The sequence below is a fragment of the Acaromyces ingoldii genome (assembly GCF_003144295.1).
Source record: "Acaromyces ingoldii strain MCA 4198 unplaced genomic scaffold FA10scaffold_1, whole genome shotgun sequence".
NCBI classification, from domain to species: domain Eukaryota; kingdom Fungi; phylum Basidiomycota; class Exobasidiomycetes; order Exobasidiales; family Cryptobasidiaceae; genus Acaromyces; species Acaromyces ingoldii.
The window spans coordinates 425,567-435,574 of record NW_020290247.1 but is presented as its reverse complement, the minus strand read 5'-3'; the positions used below and the strand labels follow the sequence as shown (position 1 = coordinate 435,574).

The following is a 10,008-nucleotide window of genomic DNA, read 5'->3' as shown; positions in this document are numbered from 1 at the left end:
CACTTCCCATGCCTCGAGAGTGCCACTTCCCATGCCTCGAGAGGCGCCATGGAAAAGGTGCCATCCTTGTCTTGTCCATCAGATATTGCTCCTGAACTGACCTGCTTCCAATGTTATTACTGCACAAATGATGATGGTGAATGGTGATGATGATGACTGGTGACAATGATGAAAGGTGACAATGATGACCAACGACGAAACAAGCCCTTCACCGCACGTCCTCCATGTCCTCGTCCTCTTCACTTTCTTCCCTACCGGCCCGCTGGTCCTCGTCATCCCGCTGCTCTTCTTTCTCGTCCTCTGCGTTGTGTCCGGCCCTTGCAATATCAGCTGGCCCCTCCATGCCGTAGCTAACATCGCCAATCTGGCTCAGCAGTTCAGCGCATCGGGCTCTATGCTTTGCCGTCTTTTCGATCAGCTGCAGTGCCTCTTCGTCGAGCGAGTTCGCCGACCTCTGGCCCGGCCCCAAGGGGGCGTCCACTGGCTGCTGCGAGAGAAGTAGCGAGAGCTTCAGCGAGTGGCTAAGGAGGGTCAAAGACTGAGCGGCGCGGACCTGTGTGTGCGAATAGGAAAGGGGATCAGACCAAGAGGACAGCTTTGGAGAATGCGAATCTCTTTGACAAATCACCATGACATCTGCCCTCGCTTCGAGCTCAAAGTTTTCCTGTGCGATCTGAAATTTGTCCTTGTCTCGAATCTGCAGACTGATGGATCAGCATCCATGGTCAGACGCATTGCAGCGCGCGGCGTGTACTCACCCTGCTCAGGCCGATGAGCGCCTCGAAGCCCTCGATGAGCGTTTTAACTTCTGCGTCGATTGTCTTGTTGACCTCTTCGGCTGCCGCGTCGAGGTAGGCCGCGGAAGACGACGAGGCGCCGGCGGCGGTCCCATCAGCATCACTCCTCGTCGCGTCGCCAAGGCTCGGCCCAGCAAAAGGCCGGTCGAGCAGCGGCTGCGAGGCAGGAGCCCTCCGCGAGACGTCTGTGCGAAAGACGCCGCTCGCCATGCCCGTCCGTGGCTGCGTTGGCCTATCTCCTTGGTCGAGCTTGCACAGCTGGCCTAGCTAACTGTTGCTTGCTGCTTGCTGCTCGAGTGACTTATAGTAGTCGCCGAGCAGATCGGGTCTCCCAAGAACAACCGTGCACTCGACGTAATATACGCACGTGTCTTTTCTGGGCCTCACGCTAGGGCGCTTTCACCACAGCCTGTAGAAATTCCCCACATCCCGGCTCGAGGCTCCGGCGTCTTTGCCTCTTGCTCCTTCCTTTTCCTTGCGTTTCCTCTTGAACATTACGAGGTCGTTTGGCACCATGGATGGCCTTGACCTCAACACGCACCAGCTGATCCTCAATGATCTGGCACTCAACCTTGCCGAGGGCGCCGCTTCGGGCCACCTCTCGGCCAAGGACGTGGCCCTCTTTGGCTCGGGCGCCTCGACGAGCGCAAAGACGTCCAAGACTGGCAAAGTCCTGGTGAGTTTTTGTCCTTTGCTCGCCTTGCTGCGCACACATGGCTGATGAGACGAGCATGTGCACAGACGGCATCGGCAGTCAAGACGCAGATCGCTCTGGCCCTCTTTGCCTCGTCGATCTCGTCGGCTTCTCGCTCCTCGGCCGACGTGCACGACGAGGCAGTCGACGAGCACCTCACCCCTGTCCTCAACGATGTGCTCAATGCCGCCAACGAGCTCGTCTCCGTCGACATCGAGGAGCACCTCGCCAACTCAGACTGGCCCCTTGCCGACCAGCTTGCCTTTGCCATTACGTCGAGCCTCGTGCGCATCGCCAAGAATGCCCCCCAGCATCGCTCTCGCTGCCTCACCGCCGTCGTCGGCCTCGGCGACCGCCTGGCCCAGGTGCTGAGCGCACAGAGCGGCGACGCACACGCCGTGGCCACGCGCATCACGCCCCTCTTCCACGGCTACTACCGCGCCCTGGGCAGCATCGCCTTTCCCTGGTCCATTGCTGAGTTTGCGCAGCTGGCTACCGCCCTCAACCCGCTTGGCTCGACCTCGCAGACGGTTCGCCGTCTCAACGAGGCCCTCCTGGTCCTGCCTGAACAAGCCGCTGCCCTGGCTCAGGCCGACCGCGCGACGCGACGCAAGGCCAAGAAGCCCACGGTGCGACCGCGCGACGACGACGACGATGACGATGCCCGCTCCGTTGGCAGCGTCGACACCTTTTTCTCGGGCGACGAGGACGTCGAGGACCAGCAAGACGAAGGCAACGCTCGCCTGGGAGGATTCACCCACACGGGCGACGAAGACGCATACGACTACCGCCTCGCGGTGCTGACGCACTACCGCCGCGCCGGCCGTCCGCTCTCGGGCCACTTTGTTCTCTGCGCTGCCATCGAGGCCCTCAGTTCGGTCCTGTCGCAGGCCCTGGCCGTCATGGCCAAACCGCCGATCAAGAACTTTGCCGACTACCAGAAGCTGGCCTTGGACCAGGACTACATCGACCCAGCCCGGGTCAGCAACGCCGAGCGCTTCGACCTCGCCGTCGACGAGGAGAAAGACGAAGCCATTGGCCTCGAGCCGGTGCGCAAGGCATGGAAGTCCCTCTTGCGCTATCCGGTCAAGGCTGGTGAAGATGCGCACGCCAACGGCACCGCCAACGGCATTGCCAACGGCACGGCGGCGCAGACGACATCCTCGTCTCGCTTCCTCTCTGCCATCCCAGGCATTGGCGGCAACAACTCGGCCGCATTTGGCACCGACTCAGGCTCGCCGACGCCTGCCAGCCTCCGGTCCGGCCTCTCGTCGGCTGTCCATCTGGCCAGCCGCGCGTACCACGACCTGCAGCGCTTCGTGGAAAACGAAGGGGCGAAGCGTGGCGAGCTCTTCGTCGACGTCTACGTCCTCGAGATTCTCAGCGAGTCGCTCAAGCTCGGCGCCCTCGCCTCGGTGGCCCAGTCCCAGGCTACGGGCTCGCCGATCGAGAGCCACACGCTGGTGCGCATCCGCTCCCTCCTCAGCGATGCCGCCATCGTGTATGAGCCGCTGCTCCAGGGCGCGGCGCTGCAGAGCGCCAGCCTCCTCGTGCGCAACTACCCAAAGATTGCCATGGTCATGACGACGCAGCTCCGTCGCTTCGTCACTGCGCCCCTCGCCATGTTCTCCATCGTCGAGCCCCACGGCGGTCTTGCGCCCTCGCCCGTCCTCGCCTCGGCAGCAAAGTGCCTGGCCACGTGCACCAGCCTCGCGCCTGGCGACGACCTCGTCGTGTCGACGATGTACACGCTCCTCAACTACCTCGGCAAGGACACGAGCACCGGCGGCTTCGGCGCTGGCGGCCTTGCTGGTGGTGCCATGTCCGTCCGCAGCGGCGTCTCGCGCGCCGTGACGGGACGGGACTTTATGAGCATGAAGCCGTCCAACACCCAGGCCCTCTTTGCCTCGAGGAGCGACGACCAGAAGCGCGTCATCCATGCCAACACCATTGCCATTGTCGCCCAGCTGGCCCTCGAGGTGGGCAAGCCCGAGGTGATTGCGCTGGCCATCTCCATGCTCCTCCAGCGCCTCCGCACCGCCGACGACATTGGCGAGGCGGCCATCCTCAACAACGTCGTGCCCCTCGCCCTGGCTGCTCCCCGCCAGTCGTATGTCGATGTCATCCGTGCCTTTAGCAACGTCTCTCGCTCGGCCCTAACCGGTGGCGCAGGCAGACGAGCCGACTCGTCGGTCCAGGTGGCTCAGCTTAAGCTCGCGAGGGGCCTCGGAAGGCTCGACGAAGGCCAGGGGGTCGCTTTGGAGAAGAAGCAGCAGCAGCAGCAGGCCCAAACCTCAGATGGCCAGGACGCCGACACCGACGACCGGATCAGCGGCCGCAAGGAGCTGTTCGTCGTCGAGCTGCTGCAGCTCTTTGTCGAAAAGGGCACCCAGCTCGAGGGATCCACGGCGTCCAAGGTTGTCAGCTCCGAGGAAAAGGCAGAGCTGCTCGCCGATCTCCAGGGCCTGTTGCCGCCCCTGGCTGCGCTACTGTCGCACAAGGACATCAACCCGCAGCTGAACCCAACACTGGAGATGGTCTCCCTCTTCCGCAACATGTGGTTCCTCGCCGTCATCTTTGGCCTGGCCAAGCCCCAGAACAAGGCGCGCATCCGCAACAGCCCTTCGAATGCGACGGACACGAGCCACATCACCGAGGCTCTCGGCATCATCTCGCTCAAGACGCCCACCCTCGTCCCCGAGACGGCCGTCAACTACATCGAGAGCGAGCTCAAGTTCAACTCGGTCCTCCGCCGCGAGTTTTCCTCGTCGGCACTCGAGGGACAGCGCAAGAGCCTGGCGACGCTCATCCCCAGCCATGCAAGCGAGGTGCGCTCGTTTGGCTTCCCCCAAGTCACCTTCCTCAACACCATCTACAGCCTCGAGTGCACGCGCAGCAGCATGGGCATGCCCTCGATGGTCCTCTGGTACTTTGTCAACGAGGGCCTCAACAACAGCTCCCTCGTCGGCTCCATGGAAGCCATTGCCGACAAGGTCATTGCCTCGTACATGGAGGATCTCTCCTACCAGGTCAACGACCACTCGCTCGACCCGCGTGTCACGATGGAGGTCAGGAACCTCGTCCTCGGCAGCTGCCACCGCGTGGAAAAGGTTCGGACCGTGTCGAGGCGCTTCCTCGACCGCCTCATCAACGCCTACCCTTCGCTGCTCTGCGACCAAGACCTGGTCGTGACAATGCTCGAGATGCTCACCCTCCTCCGTCAGGGCTGCGAGGGCCAGTACCGCGACGAGTATGCGCCCGTGTACCACTTCAAGTCCGAAAAGGCCGACGTCGCCTTTGTCCTCTCGGACTCGTATGCGCAGCGAAACGAGATTCTCTCGTCGTTCCTCCAGCGCACGCGAAATTACATGGGCCTGCTGCTCGCCCGCGCTCCCGTCGAGCTTCAGGGCATCCTGCAGCGCTACCTGGGCACCTTTGACGACGCCCTCCTTCCCGGCACAGCCGAATTGGGCAAGAGCGTTGCCCTGGAGGTCGCTCGCGCCCTGCCTACTCAGGGCGGTCAGGAGGGCTTCCTCCCCGAGCTCGGCGGCTGGCGTGCCGATTCCTCGAGCGCCTTTGTGGGCGAGCTGTCGGCCAAGAGCACCTACCTGGGCGAAATGACGGGCACCCACCTCGCCCTCACAAAGGGCCTCGTCGAGCTGCAGCAGGACCCCATCAGCAACTTTTCCGACAAGAGCGTGGCCGACTGCAAGAAGCAGCTTGCCCGCGTCTCTGCCGACCTCGCCGACCCTCACGCCAGGCCGCTTCCCTTTGCCGAGCTCAGGAGGCTGCTCTACCGCTCTGCGGCCCTCGCCGTAGCGCTGCCAGACGTGCACTACGATCTCCTCCACTACCTCGTCTCGATTCCCATTCGCGTCTTTACCCCTGCCGCCATCACGACGGCGAGCCACGTCTGGACGTGGGTCATTGGCGAGCGACCCCTCTTTGAGACCAAGATCATGGTCGAGATCTCTCTCGGGTGGGCCACCACGATCAAGGGGCGCAAGGGTCTCTTCTCGCCCAGCATGACCAACGAGCATCCTCTGCTTCGCAAGACGGAGATGTCGCCTACGGACCGTGTCGAGATGAACCGGGAGCGAGAGCGCGCCCAGCGACTCTTCTCGCCTCACCTCACCCTCATCCAGCTCGTCTCCAGCCGCTTCCAGGCTTTCCGCTACCGCGATCCGTCCATGGTTCTCGCTCTTGTCCGCCTGATCCAGCGTTCAGCCATTGCGACGGACAAGATGAGCACTCACCCGCTCTCGAGGGAGGTCCGCTTCGCCCTCATCGTCTTTGGCTTCCGAGTCATTCAGAGCAGCCGCCTGGATGGCCTCGTCGAGTACCAGCTTCGCCTGGCCCTGTACAAGGTCGCGTTTGCCTGGTTCGAAACGACACCCCAGTGGTCCTTTGGCAGCAACCGACTCCAGGTGGCGGCCGAGATGCAGCTGATGCGCGAGCTCCTCGACGTCCTCAAGGCCGACACGTTCAAGGCCCAGTATGCCATCACGTCTTTCCCGCCCAGCATGGAGGGCGTGCGTATGCCTGGTCACCAGACCGTGCCACAGGCCGTCGATTCCTTTGCGGGCCGCCGTGCGCTGCTGCAGCTTCTCGTCGAAGACGAGCTATCTCGATTCAGCGTGTGGAACAACCCGATCAACGAGCCCAGCCGCGGCCAGGACTACAACGGCGAGCTGACGCGCACCATCAACGACACCAAGTGGGCCGACATGATCCGCCTGGCCTGGCGCATCAACGCGACCGTGGCCGTCCAGATGACGCGCCGCTTCAAGGCGCATGCCGCTCGTCGCGAGGCCGGTCGGCTCGTTCGTGCGCAGCCCTACAAGGTCGTTGACTGCCCCGAGGCCTTTGAGCTGCTGGCTGAGGAGCACATGTCACTCTGCACCAAGGAGGGCACTGACCTCAAGTGGCTGCACTACTGGGCTGCCATCACGCCCGTCCAGGCCGTCGAGCTCTTCCAAAAGGAGTATGGCAACAGCGCCATGCTGCTCCAGTACGCCATGGGCGCCCTCGAGCACCACCCCGTCGAGCTCACCTTCTTCTACATTCCGCAAATCGTCCAGGCGCTCCGAGACGACGAGTATGGCTATGTGGAGCAGTTCATCTTTGAGACGTCCAAGATCTCGCAGCTCTTCTGCCACCAGATCATCTGGAACATGAAGGCCAACTCGTACAAGGACGACGATGCCGAGGTGCCCGACCCGATGAAGCCGACGCTGGATCGCATGGTCGATCTCATCGTCGCTGCCTTGTCGGGCGAGGCGCAGGACTTTTACGACCGCGAATTTGGCTTCTTCAACGAGGTCACATCCATCTCGGGCAAGCTCAAGCCGTACATCAAGAAGAGCAAGGCCGAGAAGAAGGCCAAGATCGATGAGGAGATGGCCAAGATCAAAGTCGACCCGGGCGTCTACCTGCCCTCGAACCCCGACGGTGTCGTGGTGGATCTGGCCCGCAAGTCAGGTCGGCCGCTGCAGTCGCACGCCAAGGCGCCGTTCATGGCTACCTTCAAGGTGCACCGCGACGTCAAGAGCGACGAAGATGGCGACGCCGAAGAGCCTGCAGACGGCAAGGTCGACTCAAAGGGCATCGACGTGTGGCAGGCTGCCATCTTCAAGGTCGGTGACGACTGCCGGCAGGATGTGCTGGCCTTGCAGGCCGTTGCCATGCTCAAGAACATCTGGCAGTCAGTCGGCCTTGACCTGTACCTCAACCCGTACCGTGTCACGGCCACCGGCCCCGGTTGCGGTGTCATTGACGTGGTGCCCAATGCCACGAGCCGAGACGAGATGGGCCGGGCGCAGATCAACGACCTGAACAGCTTCTTTTTGACAAAGTACGGAAATGCAGACTCGATTGCTTACCAGCAGGCCCGCCTGCACTTTGTCAGGTCCATGGCCGGCTACTCGCTCGCGTGCTACTTGCTCCAGATCAAGGACCGGCACAACGGAAACATCATGATCGACGGCGACGGCCACATCATCCACATTGACTTTGGCTTCCTCTTTATGATTGGACCAGGAGGGATGAAGTTTGAGCCAAATTCGTTCAAGCTCTCGCTCGAATTCGTAGAGGTCATGGGTGGACCCGACTCGCAAGGATTCAAGTACTTTTGCGAGCTCGTCGTCAAGGGCTTCCTCGCGCTCAGGCCCTATGCGCAGGACATCATGTCGCTCTGCAGCCTCATGTACGGCACCGACCTGCCGAGCTTCAAGGGTCCCCAAACGTTTGTCGAGCTCCACGATCGCTTCAAGCTCGACTTGAACGAGAGGCAGGCGGCCAGCCATGCGCAGGACCTCGTCAAGGATGCGTACGGCAACGGACGGAGCGTCTTCTACGACCAGTTCCAGGCCTGGCAGAACGGCATTCCCTATGCCAAGTGATCACTCTTTGAAACACACACGGCCTCTGCTGCTACTACTCTCTATTTCTCTGTCTTTTGATGGCACCGTCTGTCTTTCTTTGTGCGGAAATTACGATCCTTTGCTCCAAATTCTCGCATTGTGATTGCTTCTCTTCACAGTTAAGTCTATGGAGAAGTCTATGACTGTTGTGCCAAGACGCCGGCCAAGAAAGCCGACCACTGCTGCTCCCACTTTTTCCTGCATCGCTCCTTTTCCCCCTCACTGACGAGAAAGTGGTCGATGGAGCCCTTGGCCAGCACGCCCAGACTACTCAGCGTCAGATTGTCCGAGGCCGAGATGAGCTGGTAAAAGTCAGGTGTCAGGCCCGGGTTCCCAAACTGGCACGGGTCGTCGTTGGAAATGGCCACGGGCACGTTGCGGGCCAGGAGAGACAGGACGGGGTGGACAGAGGTGTTGGCCGTGTAGCGGAGAATCTCGTTGGAGATGGGGCAGGACTCGACGCAGATCTGGCGCGACTTGACCATGTCGATGAGGAGTGGGTGCTTGATCAGGCTGTACCCGTGTCCGATGCGCTTGGTCCCGAGCAAGATGGCATCGTAGAGCTTTCAAAGAAAGGTTCAGTGGAGAGAAAAGGGAGTGCAAGAGGACTGAGTCTTCTTACATTGTCATCGATGGCGTCGCCGTCGGCCAGTGTCTCGCCGGCGTGAAGCACAAAGGGAAGATCAACGGCCAGCTCCCTGCAGCGTCTCTTCATCCGGAGCAGCTCGGGGAGGTAGGTGTGCAGCGTCACGCCGACGTCTTCCCACCCGACGAGGTCGAAGCCGACAATCGTGTCGGGAAACTGCTGCTTGAGTGCAAGAGCGTTATCGACATGCCATCGGAGCTCCTCGTTGGGCATGAAGCGAATGGTGCTGTAGATGATCTTGGCGTCCCAGAACTCCAGTCCGGGCTCGGACTTGACTTCGGCAAGAGCCTCTTGGAAGATGCGGACCCAGCTGGGGTGCGCAAGGTCCAGTTGCCCCGTCGAGGTGGAGTATCGTCGAATCCAGAAGTTGACTCGAGCTTCGACGTAGCTGACCCCGTCCCTTGCCAGCGTCTTGAAGCTCTCGACAAAGTATCGCTTCAGCATGGGCTCGTACCCAAACAGGCCATCTATCACGCCAAAGGTGTCGGTAAACTTAGTCCAGGCCTGCTTCGACGTCTTGATTGGCGTAGCGAAGCGGGCTGGCACCGGTGTGAGGGTCATGAGGGAGTGGATGTAATGGTCAAAGGCCCTCTCGCAGGAAGTCTTGCCCGTGCTGGGCAATTCCGCAGCATCGAGATTCACGGGCACGGGGTCATAGACGTCCGGGTGAGGAAAGGCAGCGCGAACGTCGGCCAGCGGCACCCAGGTATTTGGCCGATATGCGCTGGTGTACAGCGTGTGACCGGCTGCGATACGCTCCTGCCCTTCGTCGTGCTCATTGTCTGGCTTGCTCGGAAGGTGGCGAAAGCGAACCTTAGCTTCGTACAGACTTTCGCTGGTCGTCAGCGGCTTCGTCGAAGTCAGCCAAATGTTGGCGTTGGCCTCGTGAAAGCTGTTCTCAATGAGCCATTTCGCATCGACTGTGCCGTCCATGTGGCAATGCAAGAGCCCTCCTTTTGGCATCTATGTCGATTGAAGAAGTTGAGTCGCAGTGGCAGCATTGACGGAGGAGCTTCTATCAACACACACCTTGCGCAAGAGGTCGTAGAGCCGGCCTTTGCGAGCGCCTCGGCTCGTGGCACCCTGCCACTCCATACCCTTGAATGCTTCAAGGTCACCCTCCCTGTTCCATATTGCCTTCCTCTCTTCCGCTCTGAGAGCCGAGACGACAGCGTCTGCTTTCTCTTCTTCATCGCTCAGCCCGGTAGATTTCTTGAGGTGGTCAAAGCGCCGACTCTTTTCGTCGGCGATCAGCTGCGCGCGACGGAGCTCGTAGGACGAGACGTCTTGCTCCAGCGTCCTCTCAGGCTGGTGGCTGGCATCGAGAGGGACAGCCTCGCCGTCAATCTCGATTCGCGCAATATGAGATCGCACTCCCGCCATCACCAAGTCCACGGGTTTCCTTCCTCTCGCCCTCACGACACTGTCTTACAATTCTAGGCCCAGCGG

At 61.2% G+C, this 10,008-nt stretch overlaps 3 protein-coding genes across 3 annotated transcripts; 1 reads left to right on the top strand and 2 right to left on the bottom strand.

Annotated features, from left to right (window-relative positions):
* Positions 1-86: 86 nt before the first annotated feature.
* FA10DRAFT_263526 (hypothetical protein) lies at positions 87-1,107 on the bottom strand. The gene is made up of 3 exons (XM_025520253.1): positions 759-1,107; positions 629-697; positions 87-553 (listed from the first exon to the last, which is right to left on the bottom strand). Exons 1-3 carry the CDS (start codon positions 1,005-1,007, stop codon positions 209-211), a joined length of 663 nt encoding a protein of 220 aa, XP_025379970.1. The 5' UTR covers positions 1,008-1,107; the 3' UTR covers positions 87-208.
* A 116-nt stretch (positions 1,108-1,223) lies between these two features.
* FA10DRAFT_298233 (hypothetical protein) lies at positions 1,224-7,999 on the top strand. The gene is made up of 2 exons (XM_025524572.1): positions 1,224-1,473; positions 1,539-7,999. Exons 1-2 carry the CDS (start codon positions 1,312-1,314, stop codon positions 7,890-7,892), a joined length of 6,516 nt encoding a protein of 2,171 aa, XP_025379969.1. The 5' UTR covers positions 1,224-1,311; the 3' UTR covers positions 7,893-7,999.
* On the bottom strand, positions 7,922-9,994 carry FA10DRAFT_263525 (Metallo-dependent hydrolase). The gene is made up of 4 exons (XM_025520252.1): positions 9,934-9,994; positions 9,589-9,867; positions 8,536-9,522; positions 7,922-8,476 (listed from the first exon to the last, which is right to left on the bottom strand). The coding sequence occupies exons 1-4, from the start codon at positions 9,940-9,942 to the stop codon at positions 8,051-8,053; spliced, it is 1,701 nt and encodes a 566-aa protein (XP_025379968.1). The 5' UTR covers positions 9,943-9,994; the 3' UTR covers positions 7,922-8,050.
* Between the last annotated feature and the right edge of the window lie 14 nt (positions 9,995-10,008).

Bases quoted from the DNA above. Each gene is read 5' to 3' on its own strand.
- FA10DRAFT_263526 (XM_025520253.1), bottom strand. From the start codon at position 1,007: ATGGCGAGCGGCGTCTTTCGCACAGACGTCTCGCGGAGGGCTCCTGCC. The intron at 698-758 runs GTGAGTACACGC...ATCAGTCTGCAG, and splicing joins CGCTCATCGGCCTGAGCAGG to ATTCGAGACAAGGACAAATT. The intron at 554-628 runs GTGATTTGTCAA...TCGCACACACAG, and splicing joins AAGCGAGGGCAGATGTCATG to GTCCGCGCCGCTCAGTCTTT.
- FA10DRAFT_298233 (XM_025524572.1), top strand. From the start codon at position 1,312: ATGGATGGCCTTGACCTCAACACGCACCAGCTGATCCTCAATGATCTG. The intron at 1,474-1,538 runs GTGAGTTTTTGT...GCATGTGCACAG, and splicing joins CCAAGACTGGCAAAGTCCTG to ACGGCATCGGCAGTCAAGAC.
- FA10DRAFT_263525 (XM_025520252.1), bottom strand. The intron at 9,523-9,588 runs GTGTGTGTTGAT...CAATCGACATAG, and splicing joins TCTACGACCTCTTGCGCAAG to ATGCCAAAAGGAGGGCTCTT. The intron at 8,477-8,535 runs GTAAGAAGACTC...TTTCTTTGAAAG, and splicing joins GCGACGCCATCGATGACAAT to CTCTACGATGCCATCTTGCT.